This window comes from Nyctereutes procyonoides, unplaced genomic scaffold, assembly GCF_905146905.1.
Source record: "Nyctereutes procyonoides isolate TBG_1078 unplaced genomic scaffold, NYPRO_anot_genome, whole genome shotgun sequence".
Taxonomy (NCBI): Eukaryota; Metazoa; Chordata; class Mammalia; order Carnivora; family Canidae; genus Nyctereutes; species Nyctereutes procyonoides.
Genome location: NW_026575126.1, coordinates 25,409,932 through 25,429,143, shown reverse-complemented (window position 1 = coordinate 25,429,143; position 19,212 = coordinate 25,409,932). Strand labels below are relative to the sequence as shown.

The following is a 19,212-nucleotide window of genomic DNA, read 5'->3' as shown; positions in this document are numbered from 1 at the left end:
ATTTTCATTTGGGAATTTAAAGTCTTTACAGAAAATGTTTCAATAATCTTTACAACACCCATGTGCTACATGTATGGTATTGGAAGAAGTGCCCAAACTATTTAATGCGGTGCATCATTCTATGTAATTATCTTGAGGGTCTTCATTGCTTTCTTTTTAACCTCTTTTTTTTTTAATTCCTATATTACATTTTAGCACTGTATTAATTATTAGCCTTATTAATTTATAAAAGCAGTTCATTAAATGCATATTTGTTATAGCTTCTAAATAAAATAAGAAGTTTAAAATTGGAATATAGATGCTTCATAACACCTTTGAAATCAACCCTTTTATGTGCCTTTGAAAGGCTGTATTCCTGAATGAACCACATTAAAACAGGCAATGTTTCATGACCTTTTAACTAAAAGCAAAATCAAATCTCATACACAGTTTTATGTAGGAAACACGCCTTTCTTTGTGTACAGTGAATTCAAATCTCATGGTTTCAGTTGACTTACTGCAACCTCAGTGAAGGGTCAACAATGATAGAAAAACCTGAATCCAGTTAATCATCTTAGATTAAATTCAGTGCCAAAGTCATGCTATGAAAACAGTAAATGGCTTAAAAATATAAAAATATATGGTAGTAATGGCAGTTTCATATATGTGTTTATTTTCCATGATTGCAGCAAGTATGATAATCTTCATAGGGATGAACCAGAAAATTTTAAAAAATTAATAATAAAATAACAAGATGTCATCCTTCCTTTTATAAATATTTATTACAAAGTACATTAGATGCTATGCAATGCTGAACCAAATAATAAAAAAGCAAACATGAATAAAAATTAACATGTTCTTCCTCTGAATGGTATAAAAGAAGACACTGGTGTAAATAAACACACATCTGTGATGCACTGTGACAGGAACTGGAATAGAAATAGGTACACTTTACTCAAATACCTGATAAGTATAGTGATTCTATGTCTGAGATCATTGAAGGTGGTATGATAGAAATTGGCTCTGAGCTAGGCCTTGAAGAACGATAGGAGATACACCATCAGAGGAATAGGATGGTACTCTTAAGAAGAACAACCAGCATGGGGCAAAGAATGGAAGTCTAAAAGGACATCTGGTGGGCAGTACAGACAGGGGGATCAATTTGGTGTGTCAAGATATGGGACAGCAGTGGATTTGGGGCCAGGTTATAAAGGGCTGCACTACCCTATCTTCATTCCTTAACATATTTAGGTGCTTAGGAAACAGTGACTCACTCATTAGGTCTTGCTCACTTAGTCTTTCCTCTGAGTTAATGATTTCATAGGTAGTTCCATCTGCCCGTTAAGCTTAGATGGTATTTATTGAGTTACATTGAAATCGTGCATTGGTCAAAAACATTAAAAAAAAAAAAAAAGTTAGCCCCTGAGAATGAAAGTAATAAAACTGTCATGCATTGAATGAAACCCATGTGTAAAAACAAACCCACAAGGTTTTCTGTAAATGTATGATTAAGGAACACAGAAGAATGATTCACAGAAAAAATATTAGAGCCAAACAATTCAAGATTAGCTGAACAACCATGAGCAGTTATTTAACCTCTTGAAATAAGGGTTTGTTTTTTGTTTCCTAACTGTAAAATGGGGCTGATAATTTCTATATAGTCCTGTTGTTCTAAGGTTTAGAGATATGCATGTGGAATGTTTAACACTGTGCGTGGTACATGCAAGGACACAGCATGTGCTTCACCTCAAATTTGGTAGATTAGAACAACTATTAATTTAGTTCAGAATTCTGTGTGTTAGCAATTTGGGCAGGACTAAGCTGGATGGTTCTTCTTGTCTCAGCTCATGTCCCTTTATCTGTAGTTACCTTCCAGATGGGCTAGGGGCTGGCCAGTCTTAGGTGGCCTCTGCTAGAGGGCTTATCCCTGTTCCATGTGCTCTGATCCTCCAGCAGGCTGTGATAGCTTCATCACATGGCTAGGCAGGCTTTCAGCAGAGTAAGCAGAAGAGGACAAATCCTCTTGAAGCCTTGGTTTGGCACTTGCACAACCTCAGTTTTGCCATGTTCTGTTGGTTAAAACAAGTCATAAAGTCAGTCCAGATTCCAGGGGTGAGTAAAGAAATCCTTTCACTTGATGGGTTAACTACACAGTGACATTGCAAAGGAACATGAATACAGGTAGAGGAACACTTTTTTTTTTTTTTCAAATACTCCACCACAAGAGGGGTGAGGATGCAAAATCAACTGGAATCTCTAATGTAAATTGAAAGGATAGGAAATCAATACAGTATAGTCTTAATGTAGTAGAGAGGAACTTGGAGGCAAAAGACCTGAACTTAATCCTTGCTTCTGCTATTGATTAACATGACCCTGGTAAAATAAATGATCTGTGTTCATTATTCTCGGTATAAAGTTTTCTAAATTCAAAATTACTGTGTGGAATAAATGAGGTCATGTATGTGAAAATATGCACTAAGTTTAAATGTATAAACGTACATAATTATTATTCTTCTATATAAAATATACTTTATAAGTTATAAAAGGTTTCCTAATCTCTTACCTATACTACCTACCTGTCCTTCTCATTCTTTCTCTAGAAGGTTGAAATTTACTTACATTTAGACTTTGGGATTGGTAATAAAAATGTGCATTACTTGGAATTCCATTTTGTAGCTACTTATTCCAGTATTTACTTAAAGCAAGTATTTATTGAATCCCAATTATGTACAAGGTATAATATAAGATGCTAAAGATATAGAGAAGGAAAAAAAGCCCTGTCCCCAAAAACTTCAGTCATCTTTTGAAAAACACATAAACAACAATTTAATGCAATATGATCAATGTTATAACAGAGAAAGGCAAAAGATGCTGTGGGATCTCAGATGGGATCAAAAGATGCTGTGGGACCCCTCAGAAGAGGGATGCCTGCCATACTCAGGGGGGAGAAGGGTACACAGGGAAGGCCTCATAGAGAAGGTAATGTCCAACTGAGAAGCTAGAATAATCTAAAGTTCAGATCCAAATACCTACCTGGTTAGAGACCATTGGTTTAGACCCTTGCCTGGATAAACCTGTTTCCTACCTATGCATCCAGTTCTGTTGCCATTGAAGTTTATCCATTCATATCCTCCAATCCTAAATTGAACAACTTGACATTTTTTAGAGTATATTACTTAAACACAGCATCCCGTGTCTTTGCTTCTATTGCTCACTCCACCTGGAGTACTCTTGCCTCTTTTATTTCTAATCAGTTTCCAGTAAACACCCATGGATGATTTCAGAATCTAGTAAGAGTTACTTTTCTAGGCTATCTTCCCTGATTTACACAGGTATAAATAATCACCCTTCCTTTCTGCTCTCATTATATCCTGGTTCATACACTATAATTATTTTTGTATCAATTTACATATGTCTGCTTTATTATACCATATGCTCCTAGAGCACAGGGACCATTCCTTATTCATTCAGACAAAGGGAATAGACATATGGTCAGGAGAATGCAGAATACATGTTACATTAAGAAAGAACAGTAATTCAATGTGGTTGGAGTAAAAGTAGCATTGTGGTCTTGTATAGCTTATGAAAGCACTGGATTTTATTTATTTATTTTTTTTTTGAAAGCACTGGATTTTATCCCGAAGTTGGAGTTGAAAAACAAATGTGATGTGATCAGGTTTATTTCTTTAGAAGGATCTACCAGATGGCATAGGCTGAAGAGAGAGATAGGGAGATTAATAAGGAAGCTACTTCAGTGATCCAGGGAAGCAATGGTGAAGATCTTAACTAAGACAGTCATGATGAAAATCAGGAATACTTAGAAGAGATCATTGGGAAGTAAAGTAGAGAAGTACTTCTCAAACTTGCCTGTGCATCAGAATTACCTGGAGATGTTTGAAAAACCCTGATGCTTGGGCCTAACTAAATACAAATTATGTTAGAATTATTATTATTCATAAAAATTATTATTATAATTATTATTATTATTAAAGTCCAGGGAACTTCAATGCTTAGCTAAGTTTGAGAACCAGTGGGCTTGACTTGGTGTAGGCAATGAGAAAGAACGGAAATCTAGTTTTCTAATTTGGGATGAAAGGGTGGAATATATATAACATGAAGAAATTAGCAAATTCAGGGCTGAGAAGTGTAAGTTTGATTTTAGTAAATTGAATCTGGGGGTTAGAAGGTAGTTGGATATGCTGTTCTTGAACTTAGGAGAAAGATATAAGGTCAAGGTATACACTTTATAAATTTTCTACATACAGATATTATCTGAAATCATTGTAAATGTGATGTCTAAGAGTGTGTATGAAGATACTAAAAGAGGACCGTGAGTAGACCCTGGGGACATCAACATGTAAAAGGTAGCCAGAGGTAGAAGAGCCTGGGAAGGAACAACAGAAATAAAAGTAAGGCAAGGTGGTATCTCCAAAGCTCATATGGAGGAGAGTTTCAGCAAGCTGGAGGGGTTCACTGTCTCAGTACTGAAGAGATTTCTTGTAACGATTTGGACTAAATATCTAAAACTGTATCTAAAAGTATCACTGGTGACCTTGGGGAGATGAGTTCCTAGACACAGTAGGGACAATAACTAGATAAAATATATACAGAAGTAATCAAAAGAAGAGGAAAAGGCAGCCATTACTGTAGTTCCTGAATAGTCCAGTGTTTTGTTTTTCCTATTCTAATGGAAAACAACTGATTTTCTTTTTAAAAAAAGATTTATTTATTCGTTTATTCATGATAGACAGAGAGAGAGAGAGAGAGAGAGAGAGAGAGAGAGAGAGAGAGAGAGAGGCAGAGACACAGGAGGAGGGAGAAGCAGGCCCCATGCCGGGAGCCCGATGCGGGACTCGATCCCAGGACTCCAGGATCATGCCCTGGGCCAAAGGCAGGCCCTAAAACGCTGAGCCACACAGGGATCCCCAACATCTGATTTTCTATGGAAACTATGTGCATACTTTTCTATGTTAGGAATAGTTGTATAAATAACACATTTTTTAGTCCCAAAATAAACAAAGAAAATGATGAATTTTTAAATAGTATAAAAAGACAACTTTAAGAATATTATTCTCATCTGCAAATATTAAATAAGCAATCTCCATTTAAATTTAAAGAACTTATGAACTTCAGTTTTAGTGTCCTATTCTCAATGTGTACATTTCAGGAAAATTGTACCAATCTCACTTGCTCTATTTGTACTACAATATAAAGAACAGTTAATATTTGAATACTGTACCATTAATTAATATTTAATAAACGTTTTCTTAGTTTAAATGTCTTTGAAAATCATATGTCCCATGCTATTTTTCTTCCTGGGTATAATCCCAGTAGTGTTAAGGGATAATATTGTTAAAATGTTTGACAAAACCTAACTCAGCTACTTGTAATTTACAGTTGTTCACCTTTGTCATTTCGCAGTTTTTCCCTACTAAAAAATTTAAGTTGTCTTGAAGCTGAATTGTTGACTGAATTTCCAATGTAGTTCATAGTATACTTACAGAATACCAAAACAGTGTTGCCAACATAGGTGTTTTAAGCATACACTTTAAGTAAATGGGAATTTGAGGAGTCAGCTTGTAACCAAATTAGAAGTTTTATGTTCTTCACTTTAATTTCTGATATGCAAACTTTATTCTATTTTTGGTTTGGAAAAAAATACTTAATAAAATCATTTTATTTTTTCATTCAGAGTAATCCAAAAATAATTTAATCATAAAATGTGATTCTTTAAAAGTTAGGAAGGATAACAATAGAAATCATGTAATACTGTTTTTTGTTTTGCTTTGTTGTTTGTTTTTTTTTTTTTTTTCAGAATAAGTGTCCTATTTTTTTAACTCTTGAGGAATTTTTCTAGGAGAAACAACATGCAAAATTTGATTAATAAATTATTCTAGTTGGCATTTTATATGCTTTAGAACATTAATATCTCATAGTAATTAGATGTTTACACAAAGAGTATACATTTTAAATCTATATTCGTTAGTCATGAATCAAAATGAAAGTCAAGCTATGTAAAAGTGCAACTTAAAAATATTCTGTGTAAAGCAGAATTAGATATAAAAATGCCCTTTCATGGAACACATCACATTTAAATGGCCAAAGCACCGGAAACTAGTCTTGATGAGTCTCAATTATAAAACATTGTATAAAACAGATCTGTGTTCTGACAAGGTTCTGATGTGTGTTCCAGTATTCTATATCATATTATCCTTTTGCTTTTACTAATTAATCTCCCCTTCCAAAAACATTATCAATTCTGAATAAATAAAATAAATAGGATTCTTACCATAAGCTCTTAGTAAACTTGCGTTCCCATTTTCTTGGATGACTGTTTCAGTACTCTCAACTCTCCCCCATATTTCTAAACCTCTGTCCCCCACTTTCTTTCCTGTTGGGAGACCTCATCTACTACTTAAGAATATATAAACACGAGGAAAGATAATTTCACCTTTTCCACACCAAATCTATAAAGTCAAGTGCATCCATACCTATTTTTTTCTCTCTCTACCCTTTTCTTCCACTCCATTAAACTGGAAACAGTACCTCCTCTGCTCCTATCAAAATTTATTTCCTCTCGGGCACCTGGGTGGCTCAGTGGTTGAGCATCTGCCTTTGGCTCAGGTCGTGATTCCAGGGTCCTGGGATAGAGTCCGCATCAGGCTCCCCACAGGCCTGCTTCTCCCTCTGCCTATGTCTCTGCCTCTCTCTCTGTGTCTGTCATGAATAGATAAATAAAATCTTAAAAAAAAAAAAAGTTACTTCCTCTACTAATGCAACAGATTCATCATCACCTCTTCCCTTCTCAACAAGTTCTTCATCTTTTCCAGTTCATTTCCACAAGCATAAAACTTACTCAAATATGGCTCATTAAAAAAATTATATATATATAATTATTATTATATTATAATTAATATTATATATATAATTATATGTATATAAATTATATATATATCGGGGCCCCTGGGTGGTTCAGTCAGTTAAGTGTCTGCCTTTGGCTCAGGTCATGACCTCAGGGTCCCGGGATGGAAGTGGGAGTTTACTTCTCCCTCTCCCTATATCTGGTACTTCCCCTGCTTGTACTCTGTCTCTCTCTCTCTCTGCCAAACAAATAAATAAAATCTTAAAAAAAAAAAAAACTCTTGCTAGACCCCCATAACTTTATCTGCTGCCTTATTTATCTTTTAACTAGCTCACCAAAATCTTGAGATGTGTGTATCACTTCTCTCCACTTCTTCATATTCTGTTCACTCAGACTACTCCAGTGTGACTGCTGTCTCCCCTGCTTCACTGAAATCCTTCTCTTTTTTTTAAGGATTTATTTATTTATTCATGATAGACATAGAAAGAGAGAGAGAGAGAGAGAGAGAGCTACACAAGCAGAGGGAGAAGCAGGCTCCATGCCAGGAGCCTGATGTGGGACTTGATCCCGGAACTCCAGGATCGTGCCCTGGGCCAAAGGCAGATGCTAAATCTCTGAGCCACTACTGAAATCCCCTACTGAAATCCTTCTTGTAAAGGTTACCAATAGTTTCTGTGTTGCCAGATCACATGAATAATTCTCTGTTCTCTTACACAAACTCTCAGAAGTACTCACTAGCATGGGTTGCTCTTTACTTTTTGGAACACTTCCTTCTCTTGCCATTTGTAACATCACATTCTCAGGTGGCATCCCAGGTCCTTTCTTTTTCTTTATTTTATTCTTTCTCTTTGAAATCACCTAACCAGATAGCTTTAAATGCCATTATATGTCCAATATATCTTCATCCCTCCCTCTTTAGTGAATTCTAGATTCATGTATACAGGGATACAATCTATGTCCTCACTAATGAGATTTTATGTGTAATATATTAAGATTGAGCCTCTTAATACTCCACTAGTTATTTTACTAAGCCTTGTTCCATCTCAGTAAAGTGTCTACAGTCCACTCAGTAAAGTATCTACAGTAGTTAAAGCCAATAATCTAAACATTCTTAATCTCTCCTTTTCCCTCATCTCCTGAGTCTAACTGCTGACTAGTTTACTGGTTCCAGCTCAGAACTGTCCACCTCTCCACATCTCCATGGATAATCACACATGGCACATTATTTCAACCTAACTGGACTCTGCTTTCATCCTAAAACACTTTCACCCCATTCCTTCTAAATTAGTGAAAATCATGCTTTGCAAATGTAGATTAGATTATTTTGTCACCCTCCTTTAAATCTTTCCCTGGCCTCAACTGCGCCTATAATAAAAAGCCCAAACTCCCACAGGGCTCAGCTCTCAGAGGAATGGCTACTGCCTATTTTTCTCTTTTTCTCTTTTATGTTTCTTGCCTATCATGAAACTCCATCCACATGGCCTTCAATTTTACTTAAATATACCATGCTCATTCCCACCTCAGTGTCTTTGCACATGTACTTTCTCTATTTAGAATGCCAGTTGTCACCCAATTCCTCATCTCGTCTTTCAGTGTAAGGTGCCTTCTTATGTTTCATGTCTCAACTCATAACCCTTTACTGACCATCATCTGATATGTCACTATGCATCCTTGTGATTCAACATCTTGCTGTCCTCTATTATGCCTTCCTAACAATAGTTTTGACCTGGGAATAGTGCTAATACTCTTTTTTTTTTTTTTTAACTTATAATTGTTTCCTCTCCCTAAAATGTAAGCTTCAGGAAGACGGACTTTTTCTATTTTTCTTTTTATCATTTCTGAGTTAGAACAGTCACTGGTACATAGTACACAAAATATTGGTTGAATGTTCAGTGGAAAAGATGCTAAGTCAATGTCTTAAACTCCTTATCGGGCAGCCCCAGTGGCTCAGTGGTTTAGCGCCGCCTTCAGTCCAGGGCGTGATCCTGGAGACCTGGGCTCGAGTCCCATGTCAGGCTCCCTGCATGGAGCCTGCTTCTCCCTCTGCCTGTGTCTCTACCCCTCTGTGTGTGTGTGTGTGTGTGTGTCTCATGAATAAATAAATAAAATCTTAAAAAAAATAAAATAAAAATAAAAAACTCCTTATCTTGCTAGTGTTCTGAGATTTTTCTCAGTCACTCAGATTCAGACTCTCAGATCTTTTGATTCCTCTTTCTCAATTGCTCCTTCTAGACACAAGTCCTGTGTGTTTTAACATCTGACCCTATTTTGCATCACCAAGACCAACACTGACATTAGCCTTGTTCACTCCCATTCTGACTCATAGTGGTTATTTGTCAATAGTTTTCATCAGTTGTTTATTTTTTCCCTTCTCTGACTCATGATATTCTTTTCTGCTTAATTTTAAAAGGATGAGCTGATAAAGCAACTCACTCCCTAAACCTTTGGTGACCTCATTCGTGTATTCACTCAGTCTTATTGTGTGCCAAACACTGTGCTGGTTATTATAGATAAAATGAGGAATGATACAGAGTAGTCTCAGCTCCCATGGAGATTGTAGTCTATCAGGAGAAAAAAAATTAATGTTACAGACAGGCTTGTTGTCTTCATGGTTTTTAGAACTCTGTCCAGTAGGATCACAAGTTATTTTATGTTCCTCTCAATGTTGAAAGCATTCATCTGACTTTTACAATGTACCTTTTGTTTTGTTTTCTAGACATATATAAAAAAGCTGCATGTGGTAAGAGTACAGTGACTTTTAGTGTACTCTTCCACTAGAATCTGTGACTTTAGGCTTGGCACCAACTCTTTGTGTCTCAATCTCAGTCTTTAAATGTTAATAACTTAAAATTTTACTGACATGTATTGAATACTTATTTTGGGAAAGCAAAATCTAGTGGTTAGAAGCACAGATTTCCAGTCAAACTGCCTGGGTCTGAGTCCTGGCTCTGTGTCTTATTAGCTATATGCCTTGTAAATCTCAATGCCTCAGGCACCTGGGTGGTTCAGTGGTTGAGTGTCTTCCTTCAGTTTAGGTCATGATCCTGGGGTCCTGGGATCGAGTCCCTCATCAGGCTCACTGCAGGGAGCCTGCTTCTCCCTGTGCCTATGTCTCTGCCTTCACCTGAGTGTCTCTCATGAATGAATAAATAAATAAATAAATAAATAAATAAATAAATAAATAAATAAATAAATCTCAGTGCCTCGGCACCTTCATCTCTAAAATGGGGAGAATAATGTGAATGATTGAGTGAAGTAAAAACCGTTAAAATAGTACCTAGCACATCGTAAGAGCTATGTAAGTTTTAGCAATTTCCATTGTTACTTTTCTGAGTAGGTAATACTATTATCCATATTTAATCAATGAAAAACTAAATAACTTGCTGGGGACCACATAGTACGTGATAGAGTCAGAGTTCTAATCTGGACATTCTGGCTTCAGAGCAGGTGGTAGCAACTACTACTCTATGCAGCCTCTATTTTAGGCTTACTGTAAGACTATTGTTAAATAATCAACATTTAGCAAAGTTTAAAACTATAATGCACTATGAATATGTAAGGTGTTATTATCTGTGCTGTAATAAGATATGATTGAAGAAGACACTAATTTATTTCTTTTCCATATCCTGGAACTTTTAGCTATACCAGTAATTATATTAATGAACATTTCTATGTCATTGTATAATTTAGGCAACCCTTTCACATCCACAAATTTATGTAATTCCCACTATCACTTTCTGAGGTTGGCAAAGTCAGTATCATTATTTCCATTTGAAGAAGGAGAATGCTGAGGATCAGAAAAGTTAAGTAACTTACATAAGAATTCAAGGGTAGTAGGGGCGCTTGGGTGGCTCAGTCAGTCAAGTGTCTGCCTTCAGCTCAGGTCAGGATTCCAGGGTCCCTGGATTAAACCCCACATCCAGCCCCATGTCAAGCCCCACACCAGGCTCCCTGCTCAGAAGGGAGCCCTGGTTCTCCTTCTCTCTCTGCTGCCTGCTGCTCCCCCAGCTTGTGCTCGCTTTCTCTGTCAAATAAAATAAAATAAAATCTTAAAAAAAAAAAGAACTCAAAAGGTAGTAAATGAGAAAGTCTCTAATATAAATCTGAAGCCCTGAATCCTCTGCCTTACCATAACACATTGCTAATTTTAAATAATTTGTCTTTCAACAGATCAAAAACTAACTTTTAAGATATGGTTTACCATTATAAACATATATGTATAAGTATTAATATACTCTTGTGTACAAAACACCTTGTGTACAATTATTTGAACTGACATTTTTTTTCCTTTTTTCTTTTTGAAGATTGTGATTGCTAGCATCATGTGCAGTTATAGCAAAAATGACTGGATGGAGCTCTCCAAAATGGCTGAGGTAATGATTTATTTTGTATATATTTATTTTATTTCTTCTCTTCCATTTTTATTAGTTTTAAATAAAGAGCTGCCATGAAGAATAGCCTAGTAGAAGTAAAATTGAATGGAAAATGGTAACTTAAAACATTTCTATTATAATTTGTTTACCCTGTGTTTTCATTAAAATGATGGAAATGTAAATTTAAAAGGAATCTATTCTATAAAAGTGGTCCCTTGGATTTCACACAGTACCTAAAAATCCTTTATTCTTTGAATCCATATACTCTTTATTTGCATATTAAGCAAACTGTATATTATGATGGATGCCATGATAAAATTTAATTCTACCTTTGAGAGTGTAACAGGATCTTACCTTGCCTTTAGGCAAACTAGTTTGACAGCGAGAAGAAATTTTGAATATAAAACTCTTGAATATTTAAAATATAAAAGGTTCATTTAATACTATTCTAGTGTGAATACAGACATGCATAAAATGGTAGGACAGAAGGCTCCTGAATGGAACACTAGTCAGCAGGTTTTCTATAATATAAATTGAATCTTGCGCAAATGCAAACAACTAACCATGTGCCTCAAATTTGTATTTCAAATAGAAAAATACATACTTAAAATTGTATACTTATGTCCATCATGCTGTCATGAAAAATATTCTAGACAGCTTTAGCTGAGGTTTCTTGAAAACCTCTCAGAAACGTAGAAGACTAAATCTAACAATACTTATATACTAATGACTCTACATTACAAAATATTATAAAGCCTTCCGTGGCATTCAAAAATTAAACATTTTATTTGCATATCTTAAAACTGCGAGGGGAAAAATTACTTCTGGGACTTAAGGGGATGAAATTAAACATGATCAGTAATTGGCTTCATGATCTTTGGTGCTGGGGCCACTTTATACATGTATTTACCTAATTGACCATGAAATCTTCCACAGAACCTGTGCTTGGCATGAACTTTGCCAATTTTAAACTGACTATGATGAATGGCTTTATCATGCTACTTGCTCCTCTGCCTTTCTAAGGAATAAAATACTTTAAAATAAATATTTTCTTCAGCAAAGAGCATCAACTTTGTTTTCCCTTTTTTTTAATAAGAAATTTTTTATTGGTGTTCAATTTGCCAACATACAGAATAACACCCAGTGCTCATCCCATCAAGTGCCCCCCTCAGTGCCATCAACTTTTAAGTAAGCAAATTTCACTTCTAAAAACCTTAATTAGTGGGACGCCTGTGTGGCTCAGCGGTTGAGTGTCTGCCTTTGACTAAGGTGTGTTCCTGGGGTCTGGGGATCAAGTCCCACATCGAGCTCCCTGTAAGGAGTCTGCTTCTCCCTCTGCCTGTGTGTGTGTGTGTGTGTGTGTGTGTGTGTGTGTGTGTGTCTGTGTGTCTCTCATGAATAAATAAATAAAATCTTTAAAAAATAAAAATAATAAAAACCTTAATTAGTAACATACTAAACAATTTAAAGGTATTTTTCACATTTCTCACATTCTATATGTATTTATTTAATTGCAGTTTTATTTAGTATAATTTTCTGAGTACGCATAGCAAAAAAGAAAAAGAACAACAAAAACAGAAGAAAGGAGGAGAAAAAAGGGAAAAAAATTTAGAAAGAAAAAGTTATGTTTTCCTTTCAAACCAGTCTGTAGTATCTCTCTATACAGGAAAGCAATCTACATATCAAGAAGGTCCATCTATAGATGGTGTCAATTAAAAGAAAATAATCTCCCCTATAATCTTAAAATATGGACTGTCCCAGGCATGTCACATGAAAGAGTTATCCCCAGGCCTCCACATCCCACTGGAGGGTAATATTAGGCAGGATGATTCATCATAGCTCCTTTGGTAAATACCCAATAACACTTGGTAGCGTCATTAGTTGGTTTTGTCTTAATGAATGCATGCTTCAAAACAGATTAAAACAGATTTTTTTTTTTTTTTACAATGGAAGAGCCCATGTTAAAACAAACCAATGAAAACAAAAAGTATTCAAGCCAAAGTTACTGTACCACTTACAATGTGCATTTCTTTGGGGGTGGTGATAATGGGCGGTAAGAAATGAGAGCTATCACACCAGCTGTTCTAGCGCCAGTTTTAAGTTCAGCAAATGACTTAGTGTGATGATGAATATATTTTAAATTCATGAAGTTCTTCTCCTTATAGTAGATTAATTTTTGAATTACACAATAGGGAACTGAGAAAATCTGTTATGAGTGCTTTACTATTACATCTGAAAACAGAAATGACACATGTGTAACAGCAGGACGGATCCAGATCCATACAAGAACATGAAAAAGTAAAGACCAAGAAACTCTGTGTCAGAATGAAAATTTGCACAAAGAAGAATCATTATTACTTGTTTGTTTCACCAGAGGCTACCATTGTATTTTAATATTCTAAATAAACATTTAAGATCATGTGGGTCATTAGGAAAAAAAAATAGAACCTAGGCACATTCTTAAAATATGGTAAGTTCAACTGAATGCTATTTTTTTAAAGTAATGTATATCCAGCATATCTTTTTTATCATGTGCATATTTTTTAGAAAGTTTTGTTTTCTCCTAGAAATAAAACCATACTGAACTAAGCCTTCCATTTCACTGTAACCTAAGAATGACCACTTTTAATGTTGTCTTTTATGCATTATTCAATCTTGTTTGACTTTGTTGTTTTTTGAATATCAAAAAAAAGAAGCAGCCTCTGGAAAACTTTTCACAGCTTGGTATTAAATCAGTAGCATTGTTACGGTCTGCTCAATTTTTCGGTATCTGATCACAGGCTTTCCTACTTTTCTGGGTCGTGGATAACCTTTCCAATTCCATGCAAAGGAAGATCTGTGAAGCACCTACTGTGTGCACCATCTCTTACCAGCCAACACAAAGATGAATGAGACATAGCCTCAACTGTACAGAAAGAGACCGGTCAGAAAGTTCAGAAAGACACCAAACTGAATCATACTGAAAGCTCACAATATCAGGTCTTAAGTTGGTCTTGAACTCATTTTAATAGATCTTGAATCCATTTGTTTCTTAATGTGTATTAGCTTAGAAAACAGAGGCTGTGTCAAAGTTAATGTGAACATGCTTACCCTAGAGTGGTAAGGAGTGGGGAGAAAAGGGAAATGAGATAGGAAGAAGGGAAAGCAGAGCCCCTGTGGTGCATTACAGAACTGGCTCCCACTTCCCAGGGAAATGGAGCTGAGTGCTCAGTCTTGCGGGACAGAGAGTGCCATGTGAAATCATCCTGCCTCACAACAACTTAGAGGAGCAGAAGGGTGAAAGATGTACCTATGGGTTCCTTTCTGTCTACTTTCTCTCACTGTCAGATTTCACACCCCAGGGCTTCACTTTCCTCTGCACTTGTAGGTTGCGTATCCTGCCCCTTTAGGGGCACCGCTAAGGAAGTCAAATGCCACACCTTGTTGTGAAATGTTTCTTATTTCTTGTTTGATGTTTCTTGTGAGATGTTGTGAGATCTAAATCCAGAACTGGCTAAGCCTGGCTGGGCCCTGGCATTCCAAAGCTGCCACTTTGACAGGTTCAATGGGGGCAGTGGCAAAGCACAGCTTTCATGCTGAGGAAGCTGTGAGAGCTGGCAATGACAGGAGCTGTGAGGACAGCAACAGGGGCTGAGGTACCTTTTTCAGCTAGTGGCAAAAGCTTGAGTGGCAAGGAGGGCCATCAGATTTGAAGCAGCATATAAATTGAGTGGAGCTCAATATGCATCACTGCCACCCTAATCCAAGTTTATCTGAGAGAGCTCCACTCATCTTCTTGCCCTCAATCAATCTGAAATCTTCTCTCTCTCTCTCTCTCTCTCTCTCTTTTAAGATTTTATTCACTTATTCATGAGAGACACAGAGAAAGAGGCAGAGAGATAGGCAGAGGGAGAAGCAGGCTCTCTGTGGGGAACCCTATGTGGGACTCAATCCCAGGACCTCAGGATTAGAATCTGAGCCAAAGGCAGACACTCAACCACTGAGCCACCCACCCAGGTGCCCTCCACTCTCTTTCTTAAGATGCAAAACCCTAAATGTGGCCCATAAGTACTATACAGTCTGGCCCCCACCTGCCTCCTCGGTGCCATCCTCAGTCTGTTGTCCACATTCCAGCACCCATTGGCCTTCTTTTACTCCTCTGACACACTCGTAACTGAGAGCCTTTGCTGTTTGCTTGGCTTGGAATATTCTCTCTTACTCACAGAATGTTCTTTCTTGATTCTTGAGTCTGCTGACTAGTAGGTTAAACCCTCTCTCTTACTCCTTCTAAGCTCCTGACCTCGGAAGCCAGTTTATCACTAAAACTGATGAAACAAACTTCAGGTCTCTTACTTGCCCAAGTTACTTCCAAGCCCCTGTACCTAATTTTGTATTTGTAATTTTAATTCTTTTTCCTTAAAGAGGTTTCCCTGATTTGTTTAAGCTTCAGGCTCCCCCAAAATCCAGGTGTACCTCTACCTATGCTTTTCCCTAATTTGTTTAAGCAGGTTGGAGATTCTAATTTGGTGGCTGGATGATGGATGGATGGATAGACAGAGGAACCAGTACACAGAAATTGCTTATACTCACATAATATTTACTACAGTCCAGGCACTGTTCTAAGTCATTCACTTTTATTAAACTGGTTTATATCTTACAAAAGCAACCTATGAGTCACATCCATGGTGTTCCACTTCATGGAGATAAGGACACTGAAGCAAAAGATAGATAATATGACCAAGACCACACAGGTAGTGTATAGTAAAAGTGGGATTCAAACCCATAAAATCTGCCTCCAGAGTTCTGGCCATTGACATAGACATTCTCCTTCATATAAATAAATGGATGATAAGTAGATAATGTATGAAATTAGAAACAGCAGATTTTCTATGTCATGGCCTTCACTAGATTACTTTATTGTGTAATCATTTAGGTGAGGTGTAGAATAAACTCTGGGCTAAGTGAGTAAACTAAAAAGCTGTGACTAACAGGAGTCAGAATGCATGCCCAGTTTCAGTTAATTTAACATTTCATGCTAATTCAGCAATTAAGGCTTTTCGAATGCATATAGTTGCTTGGAAATGGAATTAACTGCCTTTTAAGGTGATATACATCCTGTGACAAGAATATTCAAGCAGAGGCCAAAGGAATGTTCTCTGTCTCTTCATGTCACCTTGAGCAGGATTATCTCAGTTTTGAGATAATCAAAGGCCTCTTCAGATGTGTTTGGTGGATCGATGTTTGTATATGTATGTAATACTGGGAAAATCTTGATTAATTAGTCACTAGAAAGCCTATAAAGTGGATAGGTGGTTTTACAAGGTTTTAGTTTTACTTCAAGTTTAGAAGCTTTAAGGACGTCAAATGTTATATCTTCTTAACACACTATACCAATTCCAGCCTTGGACTTAGTGATTTCTAATAAGTTATAATAGTAAGAGAGAGCAGGATCTGGACTCAGAATGCTTGGTTTCAAGACCCTACTCTCATTTATAAAATGTGATATATTAAGCAAGTCACTTGAACTCTTTGTAACCTTTATTTTATCATTTGTAAAATGGGAATAATGATCCCACTAGAAAGAGCCTGGTAAACTATCTAGGATGTTGTAAATAATCAATAAATGTTAGTTATTATTGTCTATTATGATAGCTAATGGTAAACTTCCACTTACATTTTAAGAAACACATATAATGTAAATATGTATATGAATGCCACCTACAGTTTATCTAATCCAAAATATTGTTGAACTGATTTACTATTAATTGCTGTATTTCAGCAAAATAAAGAGGTCTGAATGAAATATTTCAAATAACTAAGACTAAGAAAAGAGCAATATTGTGTATAATAGCAATGTACAATCTTTTAATTAAGCTGGTAATTCCCACATGACATGGTTTTGAGATGAGCCCTATTATGTACAGTTTATACTTGAGTAGTTGGAGACAAAGGAGATTAAATGACTTCCTAAAGCATCCCCAATTCCTTAGCAGACCTAGGATTAGAACTCAGAATTTAGGCTGTGCTTTGTTCATGCTTTACCACCAAACCAGCAGGAAAAAAATAAGTAGCATGATTCATGGTAATATTGAGATAATATGAAGCATTTTAAAACTGAATTAGAAAATCAAAAGCCATAATGAAGCCATATTAGAAAATAGGCTGGATGATCAAATGAACTTTCACAAATGTGCAAAAAAAAAAAAAAGCAGACTCACTAATGAATAAAGATGGCTAAGAAAGTTAACCAAGAAGTAGCTAACTAGAAATTTTCAATTTGTTAAGGTTCTACTTAAAACTTATAAAGCACAAAAAAATAGGCTAAAATCTTGAACAATTAGAAAAAAAAGTGAGCCATTGAAGAAACAGTTGTTGGAATAAAGGAAGGTCTGTGATGCACTTAAAAAGTAGTGAACTCTATTTTTAAGCCTTTGTGTGACATTGTAGACATGTTTAATGTTATGGAAACTGACTCAAGCTTCTAGTTGATCTTACTTAAAAAGAAAGTGTGGCATTGGAGAAATTCTAGAAGTTAGGTAAAATAATGTACCAATTTGAATCATTTATAGTTTATCCCCCACCCCTCAAATTACCATCTTAAACTATTAAAAAAGTGTTTTGTTTGTTCCTTGAGTTTTTCACAGAAGATTTGTCAGAATTCTATGAGTCTTCAAGTTGTCTATGAATACGTAGACATGAACTGTTGTGTTCATTTTCACAGGATCCACTAGTACACCAGTGAATTAATGAGTTAAATTAGAAGAAAGCCTATTTAATTATTAAAGATAAAAATGATCACTCCATGTTTCTTATCATGGACCTATTTTCTATACAATACAATTGATTCTCAGTTAAAAACATTTCAAGTTTTACTTATATGCATTCCAGGTAGCCTACTACATTTTTCTTTGCACTACAACTTCCAGTACCAATTATCCAAAATTAGTAAGATTTGCTTCTATAAAAGATAGAAGCTGTGTAGGGAAGGGAAGAAAAAAATGTGACGTCAAACAAATCTGAGTTAAAATCTCTGCAGTGTCATTTAATATCCCAGGTTTGTCTTTAACTCCCCTGTGCTTCAGTTTCCTTGTCTGCAAAACTGGTGTCCTATTAATCTGAGGATTATGAGAATTAGAGGTAACAAATATAAAGCACATAGAGTAGTGAATATCCTCTCACAAAAGCACTAGTGAATATTTGCTGTGGTTATTATTGTTATAGTAGACACTCTAATTTGAGAGTCAGAATATACCTCACAAGATAGCTGTAATGCAGGAAATGGAAGAGTTTAAATTTGACAAATGTGACCTATGCTGAGTTACCAATGATGAAAGTGTATCGAGACAAATAAAGCTTTGCCTTTTCTTGCATTTTCCTTCCACGTCGTAAAGGCTTCTGGAGCAGATGCCCTGGAGTTAAATTTATCGTGTCCACATGGCATGGGAGAAAGAGGAATGGGCCTGGCCTGCGGGCAGGTAAGGACCTCAACAGCTGCCATCACGTATTTCTGTGTGACAGAACAGGCCCCTGTATGGATAGTAACTATACCTTAGGCAAGAAGATGTGTGGATCAGATGACTGGCTTGAGACTTCCAGGTCTGCATTGTTTAAATATTTAGTGCTTAAAAAGTGGAAAATGAGGGAAACTGAAATTACAGCAACTGTTTAGTTTTATTGAGGAAAATATCACATTATGTGCTTGACAGGAAGTAATATCATAACAAATAGTTTTTAAAAGCACTGAAGCAGAATTAGCTGATTTCAAATGCAATGTTCTTTATTCATTCCTGATGCTGATCCAGTTTCCCTGGAGCAATATACTGTACAAAATGCATTGTTCGTAGTGATTTTGTAGTAAATGGGGCACAGCACAAATTGCATTTTACATTTTTTAGCATATGATCATTATTCCCTAACTGTGTTTTGGGAGTTGCAAAAAGACTTTGATGCTATTTTTATTTTGGGATACAATAAATGGAACCTTCATGCTAAAATACTTTCAAAAACCTAATGAATAAA

The 19,212-nt window shown here is 36.0% G+C and overlaps 1 protein-coding gene across 1 annotated transcript in view; it reads left to right on the top strand.

The window, feature by feature from the left end:
• DPYD (dihydropyrimidine dehydrogenase) overlaps positions 1–19,212 on the top strand; it is an 802,527-nt gene that overhangs the window by 522,345 nt on the left and 260,970 nt on the right. Inside the window, exons 15-16 of the mRNA XM_055340016.1 lie at positions 11,146–11,214; positions 18,585–18,668. Coding sequence (XP_055195991.1) covers positions 11,146–11,214; positions 18,585–18,668 — 153 coding nt within the window. The remainder of the gene's footprint in view (positions 1–11,145; positions 11,215–18,584; positions 18,669–19,212) is intronic.